The following is a 20,062-nucleotide window of genomic DNA, read 5'->3' on the forward strand; positions in this document are numbered from 1 at the left end:
TTTCCCGACGTTCTTCAATTTAAGCCGAAATGTTGCAAGAAGCAGCTCATGATCTGAGCCACAGTCAGCTCCAGGTCTTGTTTTTACTGACTGTATGGAGCTTCTCCATCTTTGGCTGCAAAGGACATAATCAATCTGATTTCGATATTGACCATCTGGTGACGTCCATGTGTAGAGTCGCCTCTTGTGCTGTTGGAAAAGAGTGTTTTCTATGATCAGCATGTTCTCTTGGCAAAACTCTATTAGCTTTTGTCCTGCTTCATTTTGTACACCAAGGCCATGCCTGCCTGTTATCCCGGTGATTTCTTGACTTCCTACTTTAGCATTCCAATCCCCTATGATGAAGAGGACATCTTTTTTTGGTGTTAGTTCTAGAAGGTGTTGTAGGTCTTCATAGAACCGATCAACCTCAGCTTCTTCTGCCTCAGTGGTTGGGGCATAGACTTGAATTACTGTGATGTTGAATGGTTTGCCTTGGATTCGTACTGAGATCATTCTATCATTTTTAAGATTGTACCCCAATACTGCTTTTCCCACCCTTTTGTTCACTATGAGTGCTACTCCATTTCTTCTAAGGGATTCTTGCCCACAGTAGTAGATATGATGGTCACCTGAATTAAATTCGCCCATGCCTGTCCATTTTAGTTCGCTGATTCCCAAGATGTCGATGTTCAATCTTGCCATCTCATGTTTGACCACCTCCAGCTTACCTTGATTCATTGATCTGACATTCCAGGTTCCTAAACAATATTGTTCTTTACAGCATCGGATTTTCTTTTCACCACCAGACACATCCACAGCTGAGTGTCCTTTCGGATTTGGCCCAGCCGCTTCACTCTTTCTGGCGCTACTTGGAAATACCCTCTGCTCTTCCCCAGTAGCATATTGGACACCTTCTGACCTGAGGGGCTCATCTTCCGGCGTCATCTCTTTTAGCCTTGTGATACGTTCCATGGGGTTTTCTTGGCAAGAATACTGGAGTGGGTTGCCATTTCCTTCTCCAGTGGACCACATTTTGTCAGAACTCTCTGCCATGACTTGTCCGTCTTGGGTGGCCCTGCACGGCATAGTTTATGGCTTCACTGAGTTACGCAAGCCCCTTCGCCACAACAAGGCAGTGATCCATGAAGGGGTTATACCATATTAACGCAATGCAATGCTGTCATGCACATCTCCCAGCCTTTGTTAGGTACCAGTTGTGGCTCGCTATTTAGCTGAGGTACAGAGCAAAGGTAATAATATTCTAGATATAACATGAAAGCAACATGCTATACCAGTAGATGATAATCTCATTTGCACCAGCAAACAAATTCGTTTCTTTTTTTTCCCGCCCCTAGACTACGGCAGACATTCTCAACCAGCAACTTTGTCCTGAATTCACGATCCCAACCAAACCCAGTAAGTGCTAATTACAGATTCCGGCTCAGTGGGGTCACCAGCTCCAGATCCTTCATGCGAGGGCTTCTCTACCTTGATGAGTTGTACCAAAGGAGAGACTTCTGTCAGGTGCTGCTTCTCCCATCACATCAGCACTGCAAAGGGAAAAGCAGCACCTAGCAGAATGTGACCTTCTCTACAACTTTTAAAAGGACATGAACCTTCCCTGCATTCCCTGAGCGCATTAGAGGAAAGGTGGGATATAAATAGAATAAAGAATAATAATATTTTATTGCAAGCAAAGAATATGGAGATGTTGTATCTGGAGAATTCAGTTTCCAAGTGTCTAGCTATCATAACTTTGGGGTCGGGGGTGGGGATTAAAAACACATTGGTGATAGGGGTAGAGGAGAAATGAATTCAGATTGGTATATTAGGAATATTGCTTGCAAAAATGGGTATATTAGGCAAAACCGCATACAAAAAAATGCATGTGTTTGGAGAAATGCACATAAAAATGCATATACATTTCAGTGCAAACTTTAAAAAATATTCTCAAAGTCCAGGATGATCTGAAGTTAAGACTGGAAAAATTCTCAGAATTTGGGATGAATTTGTGCTGGCTGGAGCATGCTGGGAGCTGTAGAACTTTGTTCTGTCTAAATATGCATAGGATTACGCCCTTACAGATTCGTCCATCTCTTGTTGGCAGTGTCTGATGTTATGGTGTCTGTAACGGGCAGGTGGAACTAAGCAGAATGGAACAGAATTTAAGCATCCCTTCAAAATCTCAGCAAATATCCCCTCCCGATATGGAATGTAATTGGCCTGAGGCCTGGGAATTGCAGGTGTGGGGAGAGCTGTGTGGTGTGAGGCCTTCAGTGTTTATACTAACCTCTGTTCTTCAGAACCACTCCTAATCTCCATCTGTTTTTTTATACAGTCATTAATCGTTGCTTCCCTAGTTTTGACATCTCTCAAGCTGAAAACTTTAAAGTGGGTAGTATGACAGCCAATGAAACCCTGGAAAATATCAAGTCTGGTACAGAGTAAGTCCTTTTCTCCAGAGCCTCAGCCAAAGAGACCATAAGCCTTGGGGCTCTCTAGGAAAATTATTAAAAGTGGCACATGCCCTATTAATGTGTCACCTTCCCTCTTGCACAAAGGCCTAGTTCTCAGGACATAACTAGATGAGATGATGGGAATCTGTAATTGAATCTCATATCTTTTTACATTTTAGCAAACAGCACTCACAGGGGTGGGAGGTTAGATGGGGACCATGGCAATGAGGGAGCATAGTGTTCCCCTAACAGGCAAAAAGCAGCTTCATGGGAAGTGGGGGAGAATGGATTTTCACTGAGAAAGCACTGGGGGAAAGGGTTAACTCTCCTTCCCCCAGTGCCATGGCCCTGATCCAAATCGCCCCCTCCCATGGATGCTTTTGGCTAAAATTTAAAGAATGGAGATCCAATCATGGACATCCACCATCCCATCTAATAGGTCCTGACTGAGGTGTTAAAGAAATTGCCAAGTAGTAGCCACACATTATTTAGAGCCGCACATTATTAAAGAGAGTAACGCTCCCCCCCCACACACTCACAAGGTTATTAGGGTAACCGGAAAGTCCTCCAGAAGAGGGCCACCTTCGACTAACATCTAAAAGTCAATAAGGGAGGTGCAGGGCCAACTTCTTCAGGGAGGAATTTCCACAGCTCTGGTGCCACTGCAATGAAGGCCCTGACCTGTGCCACTATCCACCATACTTCAGGCAGTGGAGGAAGCAAGCCCTCCAAGGAAGATCTTGACACAGTTTCAGCGAGTTTTTTTAGAGCAGGGAAAATGCGACATTTAATTGTGAAAATGAAAGACAGTGTGATTTCCTCTTTGGTATTTGTGGTATTCTGCTATACCACAGTGCCACCTAGAGGCTATGTAGTGGAAAAGCGGGAAAGGAAACATTCTTCCTGTAGTGCTCAGATCTCAATTCTGTAATGAAACTGAAAGTAGATACAGCAGATTAACAGCCGATTAACACCCTCGTGTACAAAAACTCTAAATCCCTGGTCTGAGCATCTGCTCAGAGGCACTCTTGTTCCCTAACTGTAAGTATGTCCCCCCGCGCGCATGCGCACGCACACACACTATTTTGCATCTGGCTCTGATGGGTGATCTTGGGGTTCTAGTAAAAAATAAAGTAGATCTTGCAAGCCTGAAATAGGCCTTTCCCTGGGCTAGATGGGCAAATAGTCTGATTTAAGATTAGTATTCTATTATGAAGCTGCTTCCTATGTCCCTAATGTCTCATGCTATAAAATTCTTGCAGGAGGCCAAACTTGATACAAGCCCATTTTAAAAAAAAAGTTTGAATATCCTTCTTCATTGCTAGAATAGTATTCATTCTTGCAATTATGTTTTAGTATCATGTTTTATCAGTGATGGAAGTATTCTTCTCTTGAGAGATTTACAGCACTTTTGTTGTTCAGGGTTTGTTTTGTATTTTGATAAATTTGCATTTACTAAACCATTGAAATGAAAAGTTGGCAGCCCCAACATGCCCCAGGTTAGCATCAAATTCCGTGAGTTTGCTGCAGCAGTAAAAGCGCTGTCCTAGACAGCCACCTACTGCCCCGTAATGGCAAGGGTGAGCCTGTCCTCAACTCACTTACTAGTTTCCCCCCTTCCTCCCCCCCAATTTTGGCAAAAGCTTTTAGTTCCTAGCTGTGGATTCCCCTCTAATGGTCCCTTTGTGGTTCCTTCTCTCGGCAGACAGCTGATACAATCGCTTGGTGCTAAGAATGTCGGCTTGAAGATCTTTGAGGATATCACACGGTCGTGGTACTGGATCCTGATGTGAGTGGTTGGGAGACAAGCACTGTGAATGAGGGGCCAACAGTACTTTGTATGTTAGCAGACAGAATGAGAATGACTCTCGGGGCTATGGGTGCAAGGTCATGGTCAGAACTGTGTGTATGTTGCATACATGTGATTTCACTGTGCAAGTATGAGATGTGGGTTCTGTCTTGGAATCCAGCGTCTTGGGTTTCTTGGGTTTTGTTTAAAAACAAATCAAGTTCTAATCCATATGGATGCATGGAAAAATGTGAGAATGTGTGAACAGTGGTGAAATCTCAAGGGAGTAGCTTTTTCAGTGGTCAAGAAGGAAGGATGTGAGTGCAGTAGTAGATGGGGACTACTGCTGGTCCTGCATTCCTTCCAGTGGTACCACTTACAGTGCTAATTTTTGGGATTCTGTACTTGATGCCAATTTACACATTGGCCGCCAGAAGCAGCTGCACCAGAATCAGAATGCTGTTGAATTTCCTGTGCTGTCTCTGGTATGTCAGAGATGCCTGGCACAATCTGAGCATTATTGTTAGTCTAATGCTTATAATTCCCTCTATTCCTGAGGTTCAGTTGTGAGTGCCGATGCTTATGTAGTCAAACGGCACTACCCACGCACAAGTCAGCATGAATCCCAGGTTTTGCAGAAGTACCCCACATGCATACAAAAAACCTTAGGAAAAAATATGAAGGACCCCAGAAACAGCCCAGTGAGGACCGAGCATGCTCAGCGGCCATGGAACGCAGTTGACTGTTCTGGGGCGGGGTGGTGGTGTTGGGATGGAATGGAGTATTGCGGAGGAGGGTATAACTGGCTGGCTGACTGGAACAGAGAACAGGAGCGCCCCACAGCGCAACATGTTGCAGGTTCCACCCGTTCCGTTTGTAACGTGCTGTTCCTCCAAGGGGCTCGAGCTACTGTATGTGCCTGATCTTCACAACAGTCCTGTAGGGTAGGCTGAGAGTAACTGGCCCTGAGCTTCGTGGCTGAGCAGGGACTCGAACCTGCATCACCTCAGTCCGTCCAATGCCAATTGATCCAGTAGAGCACCCTGGATCTTTTAAAAATGCACAGGGCCCTGGCATGGGACAAGGGGGACAGACTCCAGCACCTTCTGGCCTTTGCTGTGCTGCCCAGCAGGGGCAAAAGGTGGGAGTCCCCGGGGGGGGTGTGAGTCTGGGTGAGTGCTGTTTTCAGCAGAGTGTGGATGCGGAGGAGGCCACTTTTGTGCCCTCGTTTTGTAAATCTCCCCCGCCTCTTTCTAACCGCAAGAGGGCTCCTGATCGCCATGGTGCTCAGCCTCCTGTTCCTCCTCCTGCTGCGGTTCACGGCCGGGGTGCTGGTGTGGATTCTCATCGTGGGGGTGCTGGCTGTCACTGCATACGGTGAGTAGAGTGGTGGCAAATGGCTGAACCAGAGAATCCCAAGCACAGGGCACCATTAGCGGCTAGGCCAAGTGCGCTACAATGGAGGACCCCAGCCAATGGCCACGCTGTGACGATCTCACGCGGTGCGCATGCTCACCTTGCGCTACAGTGGAGGGCCCCAGCCAATGGGGAGGGCCTTGCGCTACAGTGGAGGGCCCCAGCCAATGGCCACGCTGTGACGATCTCACGCGGTGCGCATGCTCACCTTGCGCTACAGTGGAGGGCCCCAGCCAATGGGGAGGGCCTTGCGCTACAGTGGAGGGCCCCAGCCAATGGCCACGCTGTGACGATCTCACGCGGTGCGCATGCTCACCTTGCGCTACAGTGGAGGGCCCCAGCCAATGGGGAGGGCCTTGCGCTACAGTGGAGGGCCCCAGCCAATGGCCACGCTGTGACGATCTCACGCGGTGCGCATGCTCACCTTGTTCTTTCCGCGGAGAAGGGTTTGGCTTGGGAGGGAAACCTCTGCGGGCCAAATGGAGAATTTCCACGGACTACATTTGGCCCATGGGCCAAAGGTTCCCCATCCCAACATAGTGGGAAGCCATGGTTTCCTGTTACATCTGAACTGGCCCAGTACATTTAAGGTGGGCGCACTGATGTGAGATATGTCATTACTTCTTCAGAAGTCTTAACAGGTGGGATGGAGCTCGCTTACTAGGGTGGCCACTTACACATTGCCCCCAAAGAGGAAATGCATCACCAAAAAGAGGCCAATTTGCATAACACTGGCATACACTAATGTCTATATATAAATGCAAATGTAGAAAGAATTGCTGATTTAAATAGAAATGCAATACATCTCACCAGAGTGAGTAAGACTGACTAGGTGACCGGTGTGAACATAAAAAGAGCCGTGCTGGATCACACCAAGGATCCGCCTTGTCTGGCCTTCTTTTCACACAGTGGCCGACCAGCTGCCTGTCCCTGCTCAGTCCGCTTCCAAGGTGCTAACTGTGAATGGGCACCTTCAAGGCCCCCGCTGCTCTCCCTCCTTAGGGTTCTTCAGCTTTCAACCAGACTTGGTCTGGGCAGCCCATCAAATAGAGGACACCTTCAAACAGAGGACTGTCCTCTGGCAGCTCTTCAAACAGGGGACTGTCCGCTGTAAAGTAAGCCCACCTGGCCACCCTAGGGACTGGCTCAGTCCCTAGAAATACACTTTGCCCTTTCTGTATTTTTTTTCCAGTGCCACCACTAAACAATTCCATAGGATATTGACTGGACAGATCTGGGTTCCGACTCCCAGTTCAGTCTTGAAGTGATTTGGGCCAGCCGTTACATCTGCAAGTGGAGGTCACCATCTACCTGTGTCTGCTGCCAAAAATGGCAGATGGGTGTCATCTTCTTGCCCAACAGGCCAGCGACCTGATGCCATGATGTGGCACATTCCCACCCTCCAGCCAGCCTCACACACACAGGAAAAGGGCCTTTATAAACCGACAGAAAAGAAAGAGGACTGGGAACCAGTGGAGGCTGGTGGGCTCCAATGTTAGTGGGGCGGTAAATCCGCTCTGGGTTTCAGTCAGAACGCTAAAGGAGCTATCCAAGGAGCTGAACCTACCTTGGGGATGGGATTCAGCACCTTGAATAGCTCCTTTAGAGTTCTGACTGCTTCTGACTGAAACCCAGAGTGGATTCACTGCCCCGCGGACACTGGCGCCACCAGCCTCCATTGCTGGGAACCGTGCCTGTCTGGGGGATTTCTCTCCACCTCTGCTTGTTGTTTTCCAGGAATCTACCACTGCTACATGGAGTACACCGAGCTCAACAAGCGGGGCGCCACCATCCAGACTATTGGATTTACCACCAATTTGGTTGCGTACGGAAGCGTTAAAGAAACCTGGCTTGCGGCCTGTAAGTCTGGGTGGAGGGGAGTGGGCTTCCTGTGGCTTGGGGCGGGGGCGGGGTAGAGGGTGCGTGTGGCGGGGAGAAGGGTTTTTCCAAAGGCAACACTGGTGTTGCAAACGGGCCCAGAGACTGAAATCGTGTGACGAGGAATCAGGGAATCATTGCAGAATAGTCACTGGTTAAATGCAGGAAAGCTAATATGTTTAAAATTAAATGTCAACAGAATAAAATTTGATGTCATACCATTTGAAAATAAGGGCCCAGTCCTTGACACTGGTCCCAGTGCCTTTGGGCTAATTTACCTCCGAAGGAAAGAGCAGGATTCATCTTTCATGACCAAATGGGTGGAATCCTGCTTTTCTTTATAATCTCTGCAAATTTAAGACAGCTGGAGGCATACAGGTTTCTTAAAAAAAATATTTATTAAAGCTGAAAATTCAGGAAGGGGATCTGGAAATTCCCTGAGGGGGGCCCACCCCACATAGACCTGGTTTGCATGACACGACAACCCACCATGGCTTAATTTACCTGCAGGAGCTGTTGCTTTGTGTTAGGTGCCCATGGGTGCCGCCATGCAAAGATGGTGCTTGTGGACACCTGGCACAATGTGACACGCATCCCCCACACGTAAATTAAGCCACAATGAACTGTCATGTTGTGTGAACCAGGTCACATGAGTTTCCTGTGGTTACAGCCTTGCTTCCAATTGTTACTTGCTGTGAGCCTAGTGTGTAAGAGACTTCTACAACTTGAAGAATTGGAGAGTTCTGGAGACAAGGGCTCCATTCCAACATCATGTCAAGCCATGGCATGTGCTAACCGTGGTTTAGAATCCCAGGCGTGATTTGAGCATTAAAATGTGCGACTGGCAAACCATGGTTTAGAGCTGCTTGACTGCTTTCTGTCCTCTCAGCACCCCTCTCTATAAACTCGCTCCCATTGTCATGGTGCAGCAGCCTCTGGAGGCAGAGCTGTGGTCATAACCATGGTTTGTTAATTCACAACTTCAGTTAAAACCATAATTAAAGCTTCTTTAACCATTGTTTGGTATAATGTCTGAATTGAGCCATTGTTTATAAATTGTTTACATTCACGTAACCTGCCTTTATAGGAAAAGGTGGTGGTATTAAAATCAAACAAACAAATGTGTTCCAGAAATATAGACCTGAGAAGCTTGGTATATCAAGATAGGGGTATGTGGGTAGCCTTTGGGGCTGGGGAACTGACCCGAGGCCCAGTTTTGGCTTTCATCCCTCACCAAGGTTTGGGATTGCCCATCAAATGAGATTTAGTTTTAACTTTCTATTTAGACTGACTCCTTTAAGTCTCTTTCCCAGCTTGTTTTTGTCACGGACCCAGATGAATCTTTCTCTCTCTCTCTCCCCCCTCCCCCCCGCCCCCCAGTGATAGTCCTTTCTGTGACAGAAGCCATTTTGCTGCTCACCCTCCTGTTCCTCCGCAATCGGATCTTTATTGCCATTGCACTCATCCGGGAAGCCAGCCGGTGAGTCTCTGTGACCCATAGTACTGCTTCTAGTGGGAACTGATTGAAGCTGGAGGCCCCATGGCCTGTATTTACAGGTGTCTCTGTTGTCTTGTTCCCCAGAGCCATTGGACACATGATGTCATCCCTCGCTTACCCAGTGCTGACCTTCATCTTGCTGGTGATATGTGTGGCCTATTGGGGAATGACTGCCCTGTATCCTTCCTAAGTGGAGACTTCTTTCTTGTTCCATGATCCCCTCCCTTCAAAGGGAGCCGGTGAGCTTTAAGGGCGTCTCTGCACTTGCAATTTATTGCATATTGATGATTGGCCACTCACGGAAGGTTGCAGGTCCATTACACGACGTCACAATCCTCCAGTGATGTTCCACCATTTCCCCTGCCTATCCCGTGTTATCCCCAAATGGAAAAAAAAAATGCAGCGTTTTTTCAGCCTGTGCAACAGGAGCACCACAGTTGGGGTGGTGGGCGTGTTGGCATCCTGACCTGCCGGCTTGCCGCCACACTGTGACTAAATGCAATGCACCGACTTTTGCTCCCGACTTCAGCTGCTCACTCCACAACACAGAACGGTCAGCATGCCAGCCTGCCAGCAGTTCGCCGGGAAGCCAGTGCCTGCGGGGCTGGGGCTTGGGCAGTTCGGTGGAGGTTGCTGTCCACCCACATTGCATGTCAACCACAACCAAACCACCAGTAATCTGCGAGGGGAGGGAACGGGGCAGGAGCCAGGGAGGACATTTCTCAATGCCCCCAGTGCATGTAATGGCTTTTCACGGAAAAGGAGCCACCCTGTGAAATGGTAAGGGACGGAATATAACAAGATAGAAACAACTGTGTAAAGGAGCCCAATCTAATCCCGCGATGAAACCGGATGGAGAAAGCCCCGGTACTGGTGCGGATTTCTGCCCCCGTGTGACAGACCCCTTAATCTACAGATCATGCAGAACGAGCTAGTAGAGCTGTACAGACTACAGGTTGGGAATAGCATTTTTTAATGCTCCCTGTGTAAAAAAAAACAACCAACTCCCTGCAAGTAAAAATACTAGCACGCAAGCCCTCTCCCTGCTTTAAAGCATGTTAAAAATGGCACTCTTCCACATACAATCTGAAATAGTACAGTCCGCCTCACAGGGCCAGTTCTACATTTTTTTTTAAACTCAGGAGGGCTGCACTGCTGCATTAACTTCGAAACAGAACATAATGTTTTTTTACATGTTTAACCCAGTTTTATATGAAGCTGCCTTGTACCAAATGTTCATCTGCCCCAGTATTATCTATTCTGACAGGCAGCATCCCCCCGAGGTCCCAGCACCTGCTATGTGACTCTTTTTTAACCGGAGATACCTGGGATTGAGCCTGGGACCACCTGCATGCAAAGCCAGTGTTCTGCCACCAAGCCAGGGTCCCTCCCCTTCTTTCGAATCCATAGCAAGCTCCCTCATCTCTCCCCAGGTCCCTTTTGCTCGACACACGCATCTATTTTACCTGCCCCTTTTTTCCTCTTTCTACCACCAATGCTTTCTCCCTCCCTCGCTATAATAGAACCCCCATTTTTAAGGGACAATATACCTCTGGATGCTAGCTGCAGGGGACAAACTACAGAGAAACCCTGTAGCTTTCATGCCCTGCCAGTGGGCTTCCTGAAGGTATCTGACTGGATACCTCCATGATGGAAATGATAGATACCTCTGCCAGAACTAGTAGTCTTCGATCACTGGGCCAAATATTTTGGCCCAATACTACCAAAATCTAGTATTTTGAGGGAGGAAGGAAAACATTTCATCTGTCAACACTGTCTACACCATTCGCACCTCTATCATCTCCTTTTATTCCGCTTTTTTTCCCTTAAACTAAAAAGTCCGAATGTTTTATCCATTACAGGGAAGGTGCTCCAGCACTTTGACCATTTTGGTTGCCCATTTCCAAGCCCCTTTCCAGCTCCACGATATCCTTTTTGAGATTGGGTGCCCAGAACTATAAATAGCATTCCATACTTTGCTGCACCGTAGATTCATATGAAAGCATTCTGATACTTTTTCTGTTGCTGTTTGTATTCATAAGCGTGTTCCTGGTCATTTCTGACCCATAATTTGCCTTTTTCACTATAACTGCTACACACTGAAGTGATCCATTTCATGGGTAGTCACAGATAGTTCAGTTCCCATCAGCGTACAGGTGAAGTTAGAAATGTTTGCCCCAATGTGCATCCTTTTTCACTTACTTTACACTGAAACTCACCTTCCATTTTGTTGGCATTCACCCACTTTAAAGACTCAGGGCATTTCTACATGAGGCTTTTATTGCATGCTTCTGATTGGTCACTCATGGACGTTTGCTGGTACTTTACATGATGGGGATATCTCCTGCACTTTCCCCCCTTTATCCTGCTTTTAAAAAGATCGGAGATAAGCTGTAATAAACCTTAATGGCACTATATTGGCAGTGTGAAATGCCACCATTGCACTATATTTCAGCCACTAGATGGTGCTGTTTCATTGAACATATACAGCATTGCCGAGAAGAGAAGTTTTCAATTCCAAATTCATGTGTTTGCTGTCTAAAGAACCCCATCGTAAAACCGGAAAGACTCCAGAAGAAGAAAGCCCGGGTAAGGGTGCAGCACTTTTGCTTAATGCAGAGAAGCCCTTATTTTGTTCACCTACTTTAAAGACTACCTAACAGAGCTTTTCAAAAGCTCTGTTAGAAATAGCTAGGAGCACGCTTATTAATAAAAACAGCCACAATGGTATCTGAAGCCATAACATTTCCATCTTTAAGATGGTGAAAAGTGGGAGGGGAAAAAGTTTCTGTGTTGTTTTGTGTGTGGGGGGACTGTGTGTGTGTGTGTGATCTTCGTCCTTGACTACTATTCACCTTTTAGATATCTCGCCACCTCCGGAGTGCCGCTTTATCGCATCACCCCCACAAATGAGAGTGCTCCTGGCTGTAGCGAAATCTCTGGTAATAAGAGCTGCAGTCCATTGGTGAGTGATCACAAACAGGACTGAGGCGACTTGGGGAGCTTCAAAACAGAGGGCTCCTAGAGCTACCAATCAAAAGGCGACGTACAGCGAATCCTGTCTGTTCCTCCTTAACTTTTTTTTGTGGAAAGAAAAAAAGACGGAAGAAGCAGTGGGAAAACATGGGAGGGTTATTAGTTGAAGATGACAACATCTGGACACACACACCCTGTAAAATTGCATGAGGCAGGGTGATAGCAAGATGAAAGTTCCTCTGGAAGCACACTGGGTTCCCAGATCTGCCTCTGGCGTAACCCACCGCATGTATACATCCGTCAGCTTCAATGACGTTTTTGCCAAAATGACAGGTCTGGATAGGTCATGTGCCCTTTGTTCAAGGAATGCTGGGAATTGTAGTTTGATGAGGAAGCTGATCATTCCTTGCTAGAGGGAAATGGAGGCGGGGGTAAATAGGGGAGAAAGGTGTGTTTATTTCACTTACGTATATATGGGTTCATATGAAGCTGCCCTATACCAGATCAGCCAGGAAACCACCCAGTGATCAGTGATTGGGGTGGGACATGGGGAAGGGGGCCTTAACATTAGCCACTGTGCCTGGACCGCCCCCCCCCCCCGGAGTTCCTGCCCATATGTTTAGCCTGTGGCTACCCAGTGGCTCAGCTTCTGTCAGGAGTGACATGGCAGCATAACACCATCCCTGCCCCACCCCTTCACCATTTTAGCCTTTAATGTTAAAGAACTGTTTCGTTGAACTGTCAATGAACTGTTTTTCAAAACATGTTAATCAAGGTATGTCCTTGTGTTTCGTACTCCATACCCCCAGCTCTCCTCCAGTTGGTCAAAGCATGGCAGAGTTACTTGAAACATGGCCTGCGTCAAAATCTAGAGCTTCTTTGCCCTCTGGGGATGGACTTGCAGGTTTTTGTTTTGGGTGCATTTGAAGAATGCTGGCCAGGCAGATCTTCCTCTTCTCCTTGACTGGAGGATGATGATCGCTCTTCCCCTGGGTCCAGATTTGTGGGTGACAGAAGCTTCCTGGCTTCTTAGTGATCAGTAATGTCTGTTGCCGTCTCATCTAGCCAGACCAATACCTTAAAGGGTAGCCCCATCTGTAGTTTGTTCCTTTTTGCCAGCATTTCTGCCTCTCCATTTTTTGAGAGCAGCCATTTTCATGCCTTGCTGTTCCATGTTCCCTCATGTCCTCCTGCAGACGTTCAATGCCACCGAAGACCTCCCTTGCATGACCGAATGCATCTTCTACAAGTACAACGACGAAGGGCTGTTCCAGCGCAACATCTTCAATCTCCAGATCTACAATGTCCTGGGCTTCCTCTGGTGCATGAACTTTGTCATCGCTCTTGGACAGTGTGTGCTGGCGGGCGCCTTTGCCTCCTACTACTGGGCCTTCGACAAGCCCCGAGATATTCCAGCCTGCGCTGTGACCAGTGCCTTCCTCCGGACATTACGGTGTGCAGCTTGTGGCTATTCCCCCCTTCGAAGGCACCTTCTCCAGTATCTCCTTTGGGAATGGGGGTGGTGGCTCCAGGGATGCAGAACTTCAGCCCAGGGGCCAAATCCGGCCCTCTGGGATTCCCCAGAAGGACAGGCCCTCTCCCCCTGGCCCCACCCCTTTCCCACAAACCCCTGTCACTTGGTGCTTTCCTGGCTTTTCTGCAGTTTTTTTCCCCCTTCTAAAAGGTTGAAATTTGTTTTCTAACATCTACTTACTGACTGTAAGAGCTTTAAGCTAAAATATGCTGCTATTCTAGCCCTGCCCCCTTTGGCTTCAGACCTGCCCACCACTGGAATGTGGCCCCCGAGAGCTTCTCTGAAACTGAATTCAGCCCTTGAGCTGAAAGAGGTTCTGCACCCCTGCCTTACAGGGTCAGACACATTACCATATAGTGTTGCCAGTTCTAACTAGGGTGGGGACATGTACGCATCCATTGCTAATTTATATAGGATGGTGGTCAGAACCTGTTGCTGTGTGGGCTGAATCCAGGGACCATTGCCAGTTTTTAATTTTTAAAATTTTATTTATTTATTACATTTATATCCCACCTTTCTTCCATCGTGGAACTCAAGGTGGCTACATATGGTTCCCAGGTGGTCTCCCCTCCAAGCACTGACCAGACCCAGACCCGCTTAGCTTCAGCAAAGTAACTGCTGCATGTGCTTTCTGACCATGGCCTGGGACTGTGTCTGATCTACCTGATGCTCTAAAATAGGGGTAGTGAACCATTTTTGACTTGAGAACTGTACTGGCTCCAGGCAGCACATTAGGGACCACATGCCAATAGTGGGCAGGATCACAGCCCCAGCCCGGAGTGGCAGTGCCACCCCTGCTGATGGCAAGTGGCCTTGGGCTTGCTTGTATGTGCATGCACAGACATACACATGTTCCATTCACCCTGTTCTCTCTCTCTCTCTCTCACACACATACACACACACACACACACACACCATTGTTCCTCCATGGAAAGTTCACTACCTTTTCCCTGTTGGGTTGCCATTAACTCTGATCAGCTGCTGATCGGAGATAAGGTTTTCCCTACCAGGGGAGGGTGGCGGGGATTGAGGAAGTGGCTGGCAGCGGCATGGGGAAACCCTATGGGCCACATACGGCCCATGGGCAAGAAGTTCCCCATCCCTATTCTAAAAGGAGTTCCACAGAAGTTGCTAGTGTTGTTTGGCTTTGTTTTGGGAAATACATGAAAATTGAAGCTTTGTATAAGTGGAACAAACCCAGTCTGAATTAGGGATGGCATTGAAATCTGTGCTATCTGGATCTGAGTGCTTACCTAGTCCATGTTAGATTGGCCTGGGTTAGTTGGGGTCCACAAGTTCTTCCCTGCCACACCTCCCCTCACATGATTCTGTGGGCCCAGTCCCCTCCCTCTATACTGCAGCCTTCTCTAGGTCCCAGCACGGCATATGGGAACTGCATTTCCCATGCTTCCAAGAGGTCTGGCCTTTCATGAAGGTCTCCAGGCCGGAGCTGGGAAACCTGTGGCACACCAGATGTTAGGCAGATTCATGGAGGAGAAGGCTATAAATGGGGACTGGTTATGATGGCCTTATCTCCCCTCCAGTATCAGAAGCGGCATGTCTCCGAATACCAGTTGCCAGGGAACACGAGCAGAAGCCCTCATCTCCTGCTTGTGGGCTTCCCATGGGCATCTGGTTGGCCAGTGTATGAAAAGTATGGTGGACTAGATAGGCCTTCGGTGTGATCCAGCAGGGCTCTTCTTCTGGTTTTATGTTGTCCCATCATCCCTGACCATTGGCCATTCTGACTGGGGCTGATGGGAGTTGGAGTCCATCTGAAGGGCCACAGGTTCCCCACCCTGCACCTTGAAGATGTCATCAGTACATGAGAGCCTGTTTGTGGAGTCCATTCTGACTCCACATTGGTCTTCAAATTAACTACCCATTCCCAGTCTTAACATGGAGTATTTTCAGAGGTGTGTCCATATAATGGGGTCTCTGCTCTATTTCTTTCTCCACAGATACCATGTAGGGTCTCTCGCATTTGGTGCCCTCATCCTCACCATTGTCCAAGTCATCCGCATCATTCTGGAATATTTGGACCACAAGCTGAAAGGCAAGTGCAGAGCAGGCGAGAAGGCGGGTCATTTTCATTTATTATATTTCTGCACCTCCCCATAGCCGAAACTCTCTGCGCAGCTCACAAAATAAGTCAGGAATAAATACCCCAAATACCCCCAGTCAGGTTCAGTAACACTGGAAGTAGATTTAGGAGTCATAGTCTTTCAAATTCTAGAAGGGTTTTGAAGCTGGCCTTTAACTGGCAGGGTCAGGATGAAGGAGTTGTAGATACTGAGTTGGATCATGATTTACATGTGAGCAACCGCACTGGCTGTCCTCTTCTTCCCTCCAGCTCCCTGAAAATGCTACACGGAGACCCAGTTCACACAACACGCTAGGCCCACTGTGGGTTATTTCACCCACAATGAGCTGCAATGTGTGCCGGGTGCCATTTTGAATATGCAACCCCCAATGGGTTTGTGGTGTGCCATCCAAACCTGTCCATCAGGGGTTGTGCGAAAGTTAACCAACCCCTGCACAACCCTACAATAAACCGAGGGTTATGCAAGGGTTCAGATGACTTGCCACAATCCTATTGGGGACTGCATATTCACAATGGCACCCGGCACATCCCGTGGCTCATCGTGGGTTGAATAACCCATGTGTAAATTGGGCCACAGAGAGTCAGGAGACCCTGCTGAATGGGTGAGCTCTGGTGTGGGGGGAGCTTGGATCCTCCAAAACTGGGTGGAAGGACCTTCCACGAGTGGAACCCTTCGTTCTGCGAAAGGCAGATCCTGGATCCATCCTGTGATCTTTAGCTGTGTACAGATGTACTTACAAAGAGGAGTGGACACAGCCTAGTACAGTCTGAAAGTACAGTTGCAACATAACCAATGTGAGCCCCCCCCCCCCCCAGTCTAATTCTACTGTGGTGTTTGCAGATTCCCACAATCCAGCTGCCCGCTGTATTCTTTGCTGTCTGAAATGTTGCTTCTGGTGTCTGGAGAAGTTCATCAAGTTCCTCAACAGAAATGCCTACATCATGGTGAGCCTTGCTGTTGGGCGAAAGAGAAGATCTGGGGGGCCACTGGGCTGGTTGTGAGGAAAGGGGCCTTTGATGTGAGGAAAGCAAAAAAGGATGGGTAAAGTGTACCCAGGAGGCCTGAAAGGCAGTGCAGTGCAGCGGTTAGAGTGGTACATTTGTATGTGGGAAAGCTAGGTTCAAATCCTTGCTTGGCTACCACCAACCTCCCTTGGTGGGTCCTAATCTGTTTCCAAAGGACCCCTGTGCAAATGCAACACTGGCTCCCTGAAAACTATGGTTTGCACAGGAGGACCCAGCCTGGGAAACATAGGTGCCTTTTCTCTAATTCCCCCCGCACCACCAGCAGAGCAATTTCTCCTTCCCTGCATTCATCATTTGTGTTATTCATACACCACAGTTAAAACAAACCAGGTCAAAATCACGGTTTGCAAACCTAAATTGTGCTTTCAAGGGCTCTGTGGCTAGCATTTATTATACGCACATACATGCACATGCATTTGACTGATTGGTTAAGGGAGTCTGGAGGACCATAGGACAATTCAGATTCCTGGAGATGTGGCTCTGGCCACGGATGCAGGAATCCATGCTCCCCTCCCCCTCCGCCTTGCAGCCAGCATAGGGAGAACTGCTCCAGTGGCCTCTCTGAGGTTGCAGAGGTGACCTTGGAGAGGGGGTAAAGGGGGCATGCTGGTGGGTGGGGAGGGGACTGGAGAGGCTGGTTTACACTGTATCCTGTGGCCAGTTCAGTCTCTGTCCCTCCTGCTCTGCAACTCCTCAGCTAGATGGGCAAAAAAGCCCATCTAGCCAAAATGCAGACCAGGAGGAGAATGGAGGCAAAGATCCCCTCCTTGCCTTAAATTTCTTAGATACCTTTCTCAGAAAAAAAGACGATGGCAACTTACAACAAAAATTAATACCTACAAAAACTTTAAAACAATTTAGAACAGCTAAAAACAATTAACTGTAAAATACCATGACTTGACAAAACAACTCCATTAAGAAGCCCATTGAATGCCATCAAATGCCTGGGATTGGAGGACAGTCTTAACCTGATGCTGAAAAGATGACAATGTCGGCACCAGGTGGGCCTTGCTGGGGACAGCATTCAACAGTTGGGGAGACATCATATACATACACAGATGCAACCCTTCTCAGTCAAGATTGGCTCCTGACTCACATTTTTTGTGGACTGTACAATTAAAATCTACAAAAATGTGCAATGTGTCAGAGATATTTAGAGATCCCTGACTGTCACTGGCAGTTAGTGATACAATCAAAGTTCCAGGCTCTTTTCTCCAGCAAAACCAGAATTAAGAGGAAGTAATTGTGCACACGAGTAGTGGTGATTGGGGTGTGGGGGGCAGAAAAGCAGGTAAACGTTGGGTCAGTGTGGAAGGGTTGCGTATTTGTCAACTCTGAGGAAGCAAAAGCTCTGGGGAAAGTGTGGTGTTGCCGTGTGTGTATTTTAACGGGGAAGGGAGATGACCTAGATCCCTTCAAAAGATTTAATTTACTTCTTTTGTCTCCCGGGACCCCAGATTGCCATTTATGGAAAGAATTTCTGTGTATCAGCCAAAAATGCCTTCAAGCTACTGATGCGTAACGTTGTCAGGTAACCAGGGCAAAAGGTTGGGAGCAGCAGGCTGCAGGAAAAAGCGGGCCAATGGGCCTGAATGGGAGGAAGATGTTCTCTGTTCTGTCCTTCCCTTTCTCTCCATGCAGAGTTGTTGTGCTGGATAAAATAACAGACCTGCTGCTGCTTTTTGGGAAGCTCTTGGTGGTTGGTGGAGTGGGCGTCCTGGCATTCTTCTTCTTCACGGGGCGAATCCCCATTGACAACGCCCAGTTCCGATCCCCCGTCCTCAACTACTATTGGCTTCCCATTCTGGTATGTAACTGTGACCATTTTTTGGCCCTTAATACTGCCCCTTCCCAGGGAGTTTTGGGCAGGGGAAGAAGGACTCGAGGCAGGCAGGCAAAAATCTCCTCATGCCCTTGCTTCAGTTGGACTATAGCCACCAACCCACTGCCCCCCAAGATGGCTTTTTACCATCTACAAGCCTTGCATGACGGATCCTTATGAGTAGTTATTTTTAATATTATTTTTAAATGTGTTTTTTTAAAAATATATTGTTGTTTTTACTTGTAAGCGGCCTTGGTAGGATTTTATCCCGAAAGTCACAATATAAATCATTGCAATCAATCCATAAATCTGATATGGTGGCTGACTCAATACAAAAAGATGGATTGAATTAGCTAAAAAGTGTGACATACCCTGAAAAACAAAATTACTGGCAGAAAACTGCAAGGAACAGCGGAGGAAAGAGGGGCCTGTTGCAAAGAGGGGCCGCAGCTCAGCTGTAGAACACATGCTTTGTGTGGATCAGTGACCTAACGTGGTATAAAGGCAACCTGATAGCTCTGTGCTTCAGAAATGGTGTGTTTGACAAAATAATTGCACAAGCCATTGCAGAAATAATATCGGTTGTTCCCAACAAATTGGTAGCCTTCAGAAAATGGCTGACAGGGATATTGTAAACCAGGGTCAGGGAACCTTTTTTCAGCTCAAGGGCTGGATTCCATTTTGGAGAAGGCTGTGGAAGCCACATTCCGGTGATAGGTGGGGCCAAAGGCAAAGCAAATGGGGCTGAAAAATCCCCCCCCCCCGCTAATTCCATTGTTACCAAATTATAGTAATAATGATGTCTACTCACAAATAATCAGGACAGGCCTCTGCATGTCTACTCAGAAGTAACCAGAACAAGTCCCTGCATGGCTATTCAGAGTAAGCAGGACAAGAATCACTCAGCAGCAAATAGCATCCCAAACACCAAGCCTCTGCCTGTAGCAGCATGACTACTCGCAATTAAGCAGGGCAACCTTCGACATGGCTCAGCAGGAAGCAGGACTGAATTATTGAGCAGCTTCCTCTTCTGTCCCTGCCCCACAGGAAAAGCTCTTATATCCGATCAGCCACTGATCAGAGATAAGAGCTTTTCCCTCCATTACAGAGGGGGTGGGACAGGGGGAGAAGTTGCTGGGCCAGATGAGGAGCCCCAGGCATGGCATCCCCCCATCCCTGTTGTAAACTAACCTTCTCCAATCTAGTGCCCCCCCAGATGTTTTGGACTACAACTGTGATCAACCCTTGCCATTGGCCATGCTGGCTGGGACTGATGGGAGTTGTAGTCCAAAACATCTGAAGGCACCATGTTGGGGGAGGCTGTGGTAAAGTGTCTGGCTTTCTGGGGGTGCTTTATAATTGAAGTTCTGCTCCCTCCCATTTCACTCCGTGTTTCCCCTCTCTTGCTCTCCTTCAGACCGTGGTGGTAGGTTCCTACTTCATAGCCCAAGGATTCTTCAGTGTCTATAATATGTGTGTCGACACTCTATTCCTCTGTTTTTGTGAGTATTGTTCCTCATCCATCTTGACCACATTTCACTATACAGTATATGGATGGGCCTGGTACAAGACTCTTGTTTC

The 20,062-nt window shown here is 47.8% G+C and overlaps 1 protein-coding gene across 3 annotated transcripts in view; it reads left to right on the top strand.

The window, feature by feature from the left end:
- SLC44A4 (solute carrier family 44 member 4) overlaps positions 1–20,062 on the top strand; it is a 65,027-nt gene that overhangs the window by 42,864 nt on the left and 2,101 nt on the right. For all 3 annotated transcript variants that reach the window (XR_014788644.1, XM_084841079.1, XM_084841080.1), the window contains 14 exons: positions 1,338–1,398; positions 2,321–2,426; positions 4,144–4,227; positions 5,492–5,604; positions 7,381–7,503; positions 8,902–9,001; positions 9,104–9,196; positions 11,882–11,984; positions 13,192–13,448; positions 15,491–15,585; positions 16,475–16,578; positions 18,117–18,190; positions 18,301–18,466; positions 19,899–19,983. Coding sequence is in view for 2 of the 3 variants with exons in the window: in XM_084841079.1 (XP_084697205.1) it covers positions 1,338–1,398; positions 2,321–2,426; positions 4,144–4,227; positions 5,492–5,604; positions 7,381–7,503; positions 8,902–9,001; positions 9,104–9,196; positions 11,882–11,984; positions 13,192–13,448; positions 15,491–15,585; positions 16,475–16,578; positions 18,117–18,190; positions 18,301–18,466; positions 19,899–19,983 (1,564 nt within the window). In the remaining variant the exon portion in view is untranslated. The remainder of the gene's footprint in view (positions 1–1,337; positions 1,399–2,320; positions 2,427–4,143; positions 4,228–5,491; positions 5,605–7,380; positions 7,504–8,901; positions 9,002–9,103; positions 9,197–11,881; positions 11,985–13,191; positions 13,449–15,490; positions 15,586–16,474; positions 16,579–18,116; positions 18,191–18,300; positions 18,467–19,898; positions 19,984–20,062) is intronic.

This window comes from Heloderma suspectum, chromosome 2 (assembly GCF_057233095.1).
Source record: "Heloderma suspectum isolate Gila_16-S chromosome 2, 16-S_ref, whole genome shotgun sequence".
Classification (NCBI taxonomy): Eukaryota; Metazoa; Chordata; class Lepidosauria; order Squamata; family Helodermatidae; genus Heloderma; species Heloderma suspectum.